This window comes from Zeugodacus cucurbitae, chromosome 3 (genome assembly GCF_028554725.1).
Source record: "Zeugodacus cucurbitae isolate PBARC_wt_2022May chromosome 3, idZeuCucr1.2, whole genome shotgun sequence".
Classification (NCBI taxonomy): domain Eukaryota; kingdom Metazoa; phylum Arthropoda; class Insecta; order Diptera; family Tephritidae; genus Zeugodacus; species Zeugodacus cucurbitae.
In genome coordinates, this window is record NC_071668.1 from 20328253 (window position 1) to 20340538 (window position 12286).

General features: G+C 31.2%; 1 protein-coding gene across 1 annotated transcript; it reads right to left on the reverse strand.

Annotated features, from left to right (window-relative positions):
* Positions 1-5033: 5033 nt before the first annotated feature.
* Positions 5034-9922, reverse strand: LOC105216391 (uncharacterized). The gene is made up of 5 exons (XM_054227295.1): positions 7077-9922; positions 6835-7022; positions 5778-6026; positions 5549-5705; positions 5034-5462 (listed from the first exon to the last, which is right to left on the reverse strand). Exons 1-5 carry the CDS (start codon positions 7217-7219, stop codon positions 5195-5197), a joined length of 1005 nt encoding a protein of 334 aa, XP_054083270.1. The 5' UTR covers positions 7220-9922; the 3' UTR covers positions 5034-5194.
* Positions 9923-12286: the final 2364 nt, after the last annotated feature.

Consider the following 12286-nt stretch of genomic DNA (forward strand, 5'->3'; position numbering starts at 1 on the left):
GATTTTGGGAGAGTTTTTCAAGTTTTGTTTTCTGTTAATTGAACTTTGTTATGGAAAAATTTCATATTTTCTCATGCTAATAATTACAAATTTATTTCGAGCAAAAACTATATGTGTAGACTTGAGCTTTTTTGGAGAGTTTTCAACAAAATAATATAAAGATTATTCCAACGAAAAATAAAGATTTTTTAGGAGTTTTGTTTAAGTTTTGTACACTTAATTGAGCTTTGTAATTGAAAACTATTTTGATCTCGTGCTTATTTACATGAATTAAAAATGTTTATTAAATAATTGCAAATGTATTTCGAGCAAAAACTATATGTGTAGACTTGAGCTTTTTGGAGAGTTTTTTTCAACGATACTTAAATTATACCATTTTAAGAAATTGGTTTAAAAATAAATGAGGTTGGATAGACGTCGAAAATGGTAGCTCTGTTAAACTATATGTGTAGAGTTGAGTTTTTTGGAGAGTTTTGATAAAAAGAATACTGAAATTAGGAAATTTTTAAGAAAATGGTTTAAGAATCGCAAATTGCAATTGCAGTAAATTTCGAACAAAAACTGGATGTGTAGACTTGAGCTTTTTGGAGAGTTTTTAAAAAAAGAAAAAATACTGAAATTAAAAAAAAATAAAAAAAATGAGCGAGTTTGAAAAGACATTGTCTAAAATGTAGCTTTGTTAAATGATATGTGTCGATTTGAGTTTTTTGGAGAGTTTTTTGTTTGATTGCCACACACACACTTTCTATAAGACACAATTTTTTCTGCACTTCACAAGCGCAAAGAGTAGCAAATTTATTTGCTTAAGTAATAATTACTAGTTTTTATGCAAAATATAACTTAATATTACTATTTAAAAAAATTAAATGCCTAAAAGTATGCAACGCATTTTTAATCACTACAGTAGCGGCTAATTATTGACGGCCAACAATTTTATAACTATTGTAGTTGTTAGCAATTTTAAACTAAAACTTAAACTTATTACCTTCCACAAACAAATAAAGCCGTTCGTTCTCTACTTAACTTAACTTAACGTAACTTAACTTAATAAAATAGCAACCAAAGCATGGCTTACAATTTACTTATTAATTGAATTATATTACATCTCAAATATAAATTGTAATTAGTAGCCAATTAATTTATAGTTAAAAGCCAATTTTATTGTTGTTTTTTTTTGAGAATTTTCTGTATTTTTTTTTTTTTTTAGATGATATTATTTATATATATTTATAATTTGGAAATATATATGCCAACGTTAATATTTACATATACATTAAATCACCTGAATACATTTTCGTACTCATACCGAGCCATTCAATGCAATTACGTTGAAGTAAAACTCTTTAAACTTTAAACGAACGAAAAAAAAGAAAAATTCGTTTTAAACTATATATATGTATGTGCTATATACTTATATACACATGAAATTGTGAAAAAATCGGTGTTTGACTCTGTATACATACATATTATATATACATATATATATGTATTATTTTTGTTGTAAACCTTTGATGTTTGTAATACTTATATATGACACTCCCAGCATTTGTTGTTGGTATTTATATGTATATGTGAAATAATTTATGAAAATTAAAATTAATTTTCGAAAATGTAATTAATATAAAATTGAAAAAAAAGCCAAAATTGACTTCCTTTAAAAAAATTAATGCATTTTCATATTAACTTTATTGTAATCTCCCTCCCCCCTCAAGTGTATAAAGTTGAAAATGTTTACAAAACTCGTGTATAAATACATACATACATACATGCAGCCAACTTGAACAATTTAAAGCAGTAATAATGATTTTATTGTAAGTAAATTTTACCGTCCCTGTTTGAATTCGAAGACACCGAGTACATTTTCAGTCCAAAACTCGGTGGGAAAATAAAAAAAAAAAATATTTATGGCAAAATATGAAAGTCGATGTGATAAGCTATCAAACACAAAGAAGAAGAAGCAGAAAAATACAAAATATTCATATTAATAAAAATACAACAACAACAACAAATATGTATATGCACTAACATATATATACACTATGCGAACTAAACATTTGAGTAAATAAGAAAAAAATATTAAAATAAAAAAAAAATATTAAAAAATATAAAAAAATAAAAATAAATAAAATTATTAATAATAAATTATTAAAAAAAAAAATAATTATAAAAAATTAATAATTATTAAAAAAAATAATAATTATAAAAAATAAATAAAAGACATATTTTCATACTTGCATTAACGAGTATACATACGTACATAGCATATGCATAAAAGTAAATAATATACATACATACATTGCATATTATTATGTAATATTGTTTTTAATGAGGAGTAAGGTGAAGAATTATGGAACATATTATAGAATCTGGATATGCATGGAACATAGTATAAATAAAAAATAAAAGAAATACATATACATACATACATACATTATTAAATATAACTAATCACAACAACAACTTCAACAAAATGAAATAAAATTATTAGTCATATGTGACACATTTCAAGGGACAGTTATGTATAAGAAAATTAAAATAAAAAAAAAAAAAATTAAAAAAAAATTAAAAATTAAAAAAAATATATATAAATAAAATAAAAAATTTAAATTAAAATAAAAAAATTACAGTAAAAAATAAAATAAAAACAAAAAAAAATTATTTATGAAAAATAAATAAATAATTAAAACAAAAAATTAGAATAAGAAAAATAAAATAACATAATAATTAAAAAAAAATTTGAAAAAAATATGCATACAAATTTAAACGTACTTAACAAATTATGATTAGTTTTCATACCTAAAAATTAAAAAAAAAAATTAATTAAAAAAAATTAATAAAAATAAAACATTAATTCAAACAAAATATTTGCAACTTATGTAATAGCGACGTTTTAACGAAATTAGCAATTATCATGTGACAACAGCTGGTGTCATGAATATCAATTAATTATACATAACAACAACAAATACATAAATGCATAATAAATAGTCGACCTTTGGGTACACAGGCATCACTCATAAGGCAACATTTTTGTTAAAATTAACATTAACAAGATACATAAATACATACATACAGACGTAGATGCATGACAAGCAGTAAATGCATAATATTTAATACAAAATTATAATATTTATGTATGGTGGTAGAAGTATTTAAGTTATTATGCCAAAAAAGTAAAAAAAAAAACTTGATAAAATGGAATAAAAACAAAAAAGTATTGAAAATGGAATTTTGTTAATTAATTTTGGTTGTGGTTTTTCACATTTTGGTATAGGTGAAAAAGGCAGCATTTCCCTGATGAGCTGGTTTTTTTTGTCAAAAACTCTCTCGTCTACTTAACTACTAAGATAATTTATTAATATGCTGTTAAAACAACACCCTCATTGATCCGACTCGGTAAAAAGCTCTACCTTTAGATCATCTCGATAACATTTCCTTACATCTTACCATTAATAAAAGAAACATATTGTAACCAAGGCTGAGTCTAAGGCTGAGCTAAAACAATCCCCGCTAGGATCGATCAGAAGAGAGCTCAACTTACAATTCGAATAAACAGATGGAAAAATTCAACCAAATGTAAAATTACTAAGTCAAAATATGATAAAACAAAAACTCGGGTCTTATTAAATAGGTCCAGGAAAATTATTTTCAGACTTCCAGAAAATCAGGTATAACAGACTCGGGTCCTGAGAAAGGCTAACAACTTAAATATTTAAAGAAGGTTTTATAACGGTACAACAGCGCCAAGTATATACTTTCCTAACCACCTATATCCAATATATTTAATTTCGACTCTTTGATAGGCATTATTATATAAATAGATATAACATTTGGTGGAGTAAGTTTGTTCAGCTTTAGTTTAATACCATATCATACCAAAGATTAGGTTAGTTTAGGTTAGTTTAGGTTAGTCTGGTGGGCCAAGAGGCCCCGCTTAGATCAGTTATGGTCCTTAGCGCTAACAGATGGAGTCCCGTCACATATGCCCTGAGTAGCAGTCATCTGATAGGATGCCAGCGATTAACGCGAATTTTTAGAGATGATGAGGCCTCACTAATGATATCTCCAAAGCTTCTAGAACTTACGAAGATCCATACTGCGTATATAATAATTTATTTGAACTATAGTTAAAATTGAAGTGAGTTAAAAATGATAATTTTCGTTTTTTTTTTTTAGTTTATTCCTTTAATCGTCGAAATACTACTCAAATTAAATTTTAGTGAAAGTCTGTTGTGCTTTCACTTTGGCCCCTTAAAGGTTCTCTTTACTTTTGGAAATAGGAAAAAAGTCATACGGATCCATATCTGACGAATATGAATGCCGCAGGATAGTAACAGTATTGTTTTTGACCAAGAATTCAAGAACAAGCAACAAAGTGTGAGCTTTTAACAAACGAAAATCGCCCAACTGATAAAGATACGTCTACCCTTAGCGGCTGCTACAGACAAAATAATCAATTAATACAGCTGAACATTTTATCATATTTCAGGGGTATGTACATATATCACTATATTAAAAATTCCCGTTATTTTTGGAGCACACCTTATATAGATTAATCAAATATTGCCAATTTCAGTTCCTATTATAGACTTTATTGTATAAATATCGGTGGAAATGTGCATAATTAAATCAGATAGTAAAGCTTAATGTAAAAAAATAGATCAAATAGGTCCAGACCTTCATTGGTCCCATATAGCCAATATTATATCAGGTTACTCTGTAAGGCCGTTTCCCAAAAGGAAACACACGTAGACTATAACAGTCCTTTGTGAAGGTATACATGGTTAGTATCAAGGAAATTTTAATGATATTAAGTGAAAACGTTTTGGTTAGCAATAATTAAAGATAGATGAAATCGGATCAGAAATTCTTTTTATACCTAAATATTTAATGAATATACAGATTTCCATTCGACAGCTTTAAGTAAAAATAAATATTTCGCATACTACTCAAGAAAGCTCACAAAGAGTTTAGATTTTATAATTCATACTACTGTTATATATGTTGTACTCAAAAAGAAAAATGCGAAAATGGAACACAAAAATATTGGTTTTTTATTTTCAATTCGCTAAAATAATGGCATTGCTTCTACAACTTTTCAGTGAGCCAACTAATCCAGTGCCTAAATATTTTTCATAATGGGTATGCTCCTTGATCCTTCAGTGCATTACTTTTGCACCTACTCTTTTTTGAACTAAATCAACGACAATTTTTCGACACGCGCCAATAACGGCGAGTCACAATGGTATTCCAGATTTTTGACCGCAAAATCGCCAACTTTATTAGTGAAACACTTCAAGGTTGAGATGGCAAAGGAGCGCACCGGATAATTGTAATAGGTAAAATATTGGCCATTCACAGCAATGATAAAGGCCTTATCGCCGATGCCGAAAGCGATCTTGAAGAGTTTACCACGCTGAAAGGGAAATTCGCCATCGGTTTCCTCATCGTCCAAAGAAAAACTGGAAATTGATCATCGGAAGAAGGTCTTAGACATTTTCAAAAATAAAAAAGAAATATTTTTTTTGTTTTTGAATATCAGATTTACCTATTATCGGCACGCTCATAAGTACGCGACACAGTTGTGGTCTCAAAGTTGACATGAAACTTCAACACCACCCGTCCAGTGTCATTACACTGAAAACATATGGAGAATGCTGAGTTCGATGGACCTTTGGCGATGCACTCCATGGCAACAACGGTACCTGGTATTATTAGAAATTATATTTTTTATGTTTATTTCAGCCTTTATAGATAAACCCATTTTCCCAACTCACCAACTTCGTATTTCTTCGGCACATCACTCTGAAATGCGATTTTCTCCGCGCAAATCAAGCTTCTCGGAAAGACAAGTGGAAACAGCATGCGCTGATGGAATTGTGTAATTTTTTCAAAATCGCCATAAACCATTAGGAAATTTATTGGTTTCGGAAATTTCACGAACTCAAAGGCGCCATAGAGGTTGTCGTTTATGTAGATTTCGAAAGATTTCTGTAGAACGGCGATGCGGAAGGTGAAAGTTTGACCTGAAAGTGAGATTAATTTTCTTATCTATTGGGTAGATTTTATGAAAGCAGCTCTGTTCTTAATTTAATGAAACCCTAAAGGTAGGCAACGTTTTTATTTTTTTCGATAGCGAAGAACTTTCTACCTCAAAATTATTTAGGATATTTTTCTACCGCTACAAAAACAAGAAATTTATATTAAAACCGGTTTAAAAATACCAAATATACGATTTTTTTTGAGTTTTGCTAAATGCAACTATTGAATAACACCCTAAAGGTATGCTATATTTCATTTATTCGTCAAAAGAAAACTGTTTAACTGAAAATATTTGTTCTTTAATCAATCAAAATTCGTCTAAACTTGCTATTCATGTATAAAATGAGTTCACTCAGACTCAGAAATAATTTTTGGACTTTTGATAAAATCACTTTTTTGACTTTAGCTGTTTTTCCTTTAAGCACATTTGATAAGTAGGTAATTTTTACATTATAAAAGACTTTCCAGGGAAGTCATAGCCCTCCTGATAGTTTACGAAGTTAATTATTCCAAAATTTTATAGTAATGATTCCTGCTTGAGCGCATAGAATCGCCAAGTCGACTTAAGTTGTTTTATCAAATATTCACCGTGCTATTTTGTATACAGAGAAACCTCCCCCAACGGACTCTATTAGACGACACCTTCCTTGAGCGGACATTTTTTCATGCAAGTAAAATTTTTAGAACAAATGACCAACTCTTAGACGGACACCTCTCATAGATGGACAAAAATCGCACGACGTGAGTGTCCAAGAGAGGTTTCACTGTATATGTATATTTATTTGCACTTACCAGGCACCAGTGGATTTTTGGGTCCATCAGCTTTCCAATTCTTCGATATCTCCTCTTGCTGCCAACCCTCTCCCGGCATAAACATGCTACGTATGATTTGATTCTCTCTAAAATTCGCTTCAATCTTCAAGTAAACCGTTTCACTTTCATTTTGACCCTTTATATTATCGGTGAGGTCCAAGCAGATTCTAAAATTGGACTCTTTTTAATGAAAATTATAATTATCAAAAATTGATATTTACTTATTCGGATTCGGTTTCACTTTCCCGCTCACAATGAGCACATGCCCAAACGGCACATCCGTCAGCAATTTACCCTTCCAAGTGTTCATTTCACTTTGACTGCCACAAAATGAATGATTCCAATCGGACTCTAACGACGACATGCAACCGTTATTAACTTGATACCGTTGCAACTGACAACAGCCGCTAGCCACTGTGGTTGACAATAAAATTTATTTAAATTGAAATGGAATTCACCTGAGATTGATAATCGCTTTACGCGTAATTTATGTAACGGTATGCAAGAATTACTGTTACAATTTGCAGCATAAACGCGTGCCACTCACCGAACCGTAAGGATTTATAAGCCGAGTCGCTTAGTCGACGTTTGTTAGCCGAGTGAATTAAATGCGCAAACGATTTGTACTGAATGCCTATAAAAATGGAGTGACTGATGCGATTCGTTTGTGCTGTGTGAGTATATGATTGCTTGTTACGAATTTGTATGCAATTGTGTTTCGTGTCGCCGTCAAAAAACCTCTTTCCATCAACTATCAGGGACTAACAGTTGTACTTATTGTCCTCGTGTGTTCAGCAGTTTTTTGTTTGCTTGTTATTTATATTAAAATACAATAATTTCCCAGAGAACTCCTGCTGTCATACCGTTACACCTGTACCCCACACACACTTGCCAGTCTCATTCACAAAAGTTTGCTGCACGTGCATTTATAAAGGGTGCTCTTTTAAAGAGATAGTTGTTATATAAGGTGAGTTATTATAAGGTGATCCATTTCGAGGTCATTCGAAAGAACACTCTTTGGCTTTTAATTTTTAAAGACTAGGTTAGGTTAAGTTAAGTGGCTGTCAAACAACGCACCTAGACCTTTGGAAGACCCATTGTGATACCACTGGGACTGAAATTTCTCACACTATCGAGTTATCATTGAACCACCCTGTGGCACTGATAAAGTGAAAAAGTTCACACAATTTGACATGAGCAACTTCACCCACATTCTCGAGAAAACCGCGTCCAATAGTTGCGATTCTTTTCCTATACCTTGCATCCACAAAGAAGGTATGTAATCGTTTCTTCTTCTTCTTCTTGGCAACTTTTGCAGTAATCATTGAAAGGTATCCCCAATCTGCTAGCATGTCTCTCAATCAGATAGTGTCCCGTTAACACCCCTACAAGGGTTCTTGTTTCATTCCTCTTAAATTTTAATAAGCGACAAGACGGCTCTTATTCCACTCTGGCCACGTTGTCTGCTTACGGAGCAAGTCGTTACTTGTTTCCATTGTGATTCAGCCGTATCTACTTCATGTTTAACGATTAAATATTTGCAAGTTGCCAGAGGTATACAGATTCCCCCTTTATTGACCTCCAACTGCAGTGTGGTGTCCAATATGGCTAGTTCATCTCCCACACAGTTCCCAGGGATATCACTGTGTCCTGGGACCCATTGCAAGTGTATCGTGAAATATGACGTCATTGTCAATAACAAATCCAAGCATTCTTTCACTATCTTAGAAGGTATTCTATGAGACTTTAGTGATTTTGAAGCCGCTTGACTATCTGAGAATATGAATATCATCGCTAACACTCTTTTTGACTGAACGAGAAGGTTTTCTTTAATTTTAAAGACTAACTCTTTCAAAAGTTGGTCGCGACTATGTCTCAGATGGTCCATCATTTGAGTCTAATATTTGATGACTCGTTCGAGCACTTCTAATGGTAACTGGCGATGTTTTGCTCCAAGGCCTGAATCGAAGCGGGGGATTGTCCGCATAGACTTCAGATTTTACATATCCCCACAGGAAAAGTCTAACGATCTTGGTGTTCAATTGACCGACCCAAAATGATAAATTATCTGCTCATCGAAGGGTTCTCTCAATGAATCCATTGATTGATGCGATGTGTGGGAAGTTTCGCCGTCTTGTTGAAACTAAATGTCGACGAGATCACGAGCTTTAATTTCAGACATCAAATAGAGGGTTATTATGACGCGATAACTTTCGCCTTTGACGGTTATGTTCTCACTATCTTTATTTTGGAAGAAATATGGACCGATGATTCCACGGGCCCACAAACCACATCGAACCATTGTTTTTTCTGGATGAAATGGCAGCTCTTGAACCTCTTTAGGTTGCTCTTCGTCCCAATGCGCTTCATCGCTGAACAGATTTTGGATAGATAACAATGGATCTTCTTGAAAAAGTACCCAAACTATTTACATTTTTATTATTTTTAATCTCTGTTGTACTCTAATAAAAGTCCTTTACCTCTAAAAATAACACCCTTTATATGTACAAACCATTGTATTTGTATTTATAGTTTTTCAATTTGTTATTGTTGTGCATATTGTTGCTGATTTTATAGCTAGCTAGGCTGCTAGCTGCTGTTGCGCTATTTGCACTTGCGTGCCTTTGAAAACATGAAATTGATTCCTTGTCTGAAGTTTTGCATTTTCGCCTCCTTCACAACGAAACTTTCCACAAACCTTTATATATGAGTGTGTATGTCTGTATGTTTGGAAAAAAGTTTGCAAATCTTCGTAAAGAGTTTCATATTTAAGGCCAACATGCGTTCTTTTTTAGTATTATTTTTGTTAACCGCCACTTCACCTCCAAGTTTACCGCTATTGCATGCCACCGAACGGCCTGAGTACTTGCGCAACTGTCAAGGATTCACATTTACAGGTGTGGGAGTAGTCACAGCTTATGCAGTAATTCATTTGTTACTCCACTTTTGCCTCAGTTTTGGTGAAAATTCACTTTCATGTCATTGGCTTTCAAGCGAAATGTTGTTGCATTATGATGATTAATACTATATATTTACTACTATTCAAATATTCGATTTGTCAATAATTTCCGGAAATTATCACTTTCCATAGAAGGATAACATAAAATAGATAATAGAGGACAGTTTGTATTATTGGGGTTTGCTGACTAATTTCTGTTTATATTTGGAGGTTATGTTGAGTCAAAGAAATATCAGAAACTAAGGATTGTTGTTGCTGTGGTCCCATATTTGGAAGAGATACATTTATTTCTAGAACTTCTGAACAAAATCTTACAGAAATAGTACAGAACAGTGCTTTAAATTGGCAACTTTTACTTTTTTTATCGATTAAGACCACAGACAATGACTCCACCATTCCTACAACCCTCGGATCTACGTAACCGAAACGGATCCGATTTTTTATTATGACAACAATCCTCAAAAGGGATTTCTTTTTGTCGGTACCACAAGAGTAATCTCCTAAATGTTATCGGTAAGATTTATCAGTAATCACGTCCACATCAAACCGAATAATCTTCTCAACGCTGTGGCCTTCTGTAATTCACATTAAATCATGAATGTTGGCTCAGCACATCTTTTTATTCGAACAAAGATTGAGTATATTTTATTTGTCATTTCTAGATGATGTCATAGAGTAATTCGACTAATTTTTCGGAAGGAAGTTTCCTGGTAATGTCTGTACTTTATATATTAAGTTTATTTTAATACCATTCTGATTATTGGGGTTAACTATTGTAGAGTAAAAGTGGCTGAAGAGTTCAAAATTAATTTTAAGTGGTTACATGGGGCCTATTTTCAATATTTTGTTTTCTATGTAAAAAATTATTTATTTAATTCAAACTTTTCTGCCTTATAGATACATATTTAAAGAATAAAATCTGAAATTTTCTAAAAAAAAAAATAAAACTTCTCCATTGTGACGTCATTTCCGGTGCCCCTCGGAAAAAAGGTGCGTCCGCGTTGTCAGCATAACTCCGGACAGGATCATCCAAAATGAAAATAAAAAAAAAAAACAAAACAAAAATAAGTTTTTTAGGTAAGACCATAAACTGGAGCTTGAACGAAGGAAAGACAACAAAAGTAAAAATTTAAATTTTGGCAGACATTTTTCTAAAAAAATAAAAATTTCGGTCAAATTTGCTTAACATTTTTTTTTTTTTTTTTAATAGTTGTAATTGAGAAAAATAAATTAAAATCCTTCGTTCAAGCACGAGTAAATGTTTCTCGAGCACCTGTGCAAAATTTCATCAAGATCGGTTGAGTAGTTTTCGAGAAAATTTGTCAACAGACTTTGAAAACATGGTTCCGGGAAAAACGCGTTTAAAGTTTTGAGTAACAATTAGTATCTGACTTGGAGCCTTCCAAAGGCGGTATCTCTGAACCCATTATTCGGATCGATTTGAAAATTTAGGATAATATTCTTGAGATGTTGTAGAAATTAATATGCCAAAAAATAAAAAATCGATCTTTTGAAGCCATGAAACCCATGTAACCCCTTAATGGAAAGTTGGTGTGGTTGGAGTTGGATTTTGATTATTTGGAAAAAGTGCCAATTATTTTTTGGAGTGCAATCTATCAAATTTGGTTCAGCTTGGTTAAGTAGCTTGGGAAACTTGGACATTTCAAATGTTTATTATGTTTTAGTATAATCTGTATCGCTTCTACCATAGCTAGTTCCCTCAGAACATAACATTGATTGATTTTTTGTGATAAAGGAGGATCTTAGTACTAGGAAAAACTATATTTTTTTCTAAGCAAAGAAATAGAATAATCTTCTGCTACTTCCGTATCGAACAACTACTTGTATCTTAACCATTAATCAATTATTTCAAGCATTTGCTTGAACTGTATATAAATTTATGTACATAATATAAACATCTTGTTGTTTTTTTGCTGAAATTGATTTGTAATAAATGTTGCTAGTCAATTCTTGTTAATCAAACAGTAATTCATCGAACACTAATATTATATTAGTTAGTATAATATATACAAGTTCATCGTCCTTGAACAAACTACGAAAGTTACGGATACAGTTTATTGCACTTATTTACATAATATTATGCATAATAATGAAGACAGTGGTGTAAGGTAGCTTTTTTTGAAGAGTTGGATAGAGGCTTGCATATATTTTCGAATATATAAATACTAGAGTTCAGAGTATATATATATAAAAAAATATTAATAATAAAAATGGGTTTCATATCTCAAAGAGATTTTACATTTTCATTGTCTTTTAGGAATCTAAAATAAAATATAGTTAAAATCTAAAAAAACTATAATAATCTAAGGAAATACAGTTTACTTAAGTTTTATTTATGTATTTGTTTAAATAAATATAATAAAAAAGGTATTCTTAGAAATTACTTAATGTTTCATTTTATGCTCATAAATTTACCAACTTCCTCTTGTAAATTATAGAAAGATGTTTTGA

Coding starts and splice junctions, on each gene's coding strand:
- LOC105216391 (XM_054227295.1), bottom strand. CDS start 7,219: ATGTCGTCGTTAGAGTCCGATTGGAATCATTCATTTTGTGGCAGTCAA. Junction 6,027..6,834: donor CAAAAATCCACTGGTGCCTG/GTAAGTGCAAAT, acceptor TCTCACTTTCAG/GTCAAACTTTCACCTTCCGC. Junction 5,463..5,548: donor TATGAGCGTGCCGATAATAG/GTAAATCTGATA, acceptor ATCAATTTCCAG/TTTTTCTTTGGACGATGAGG.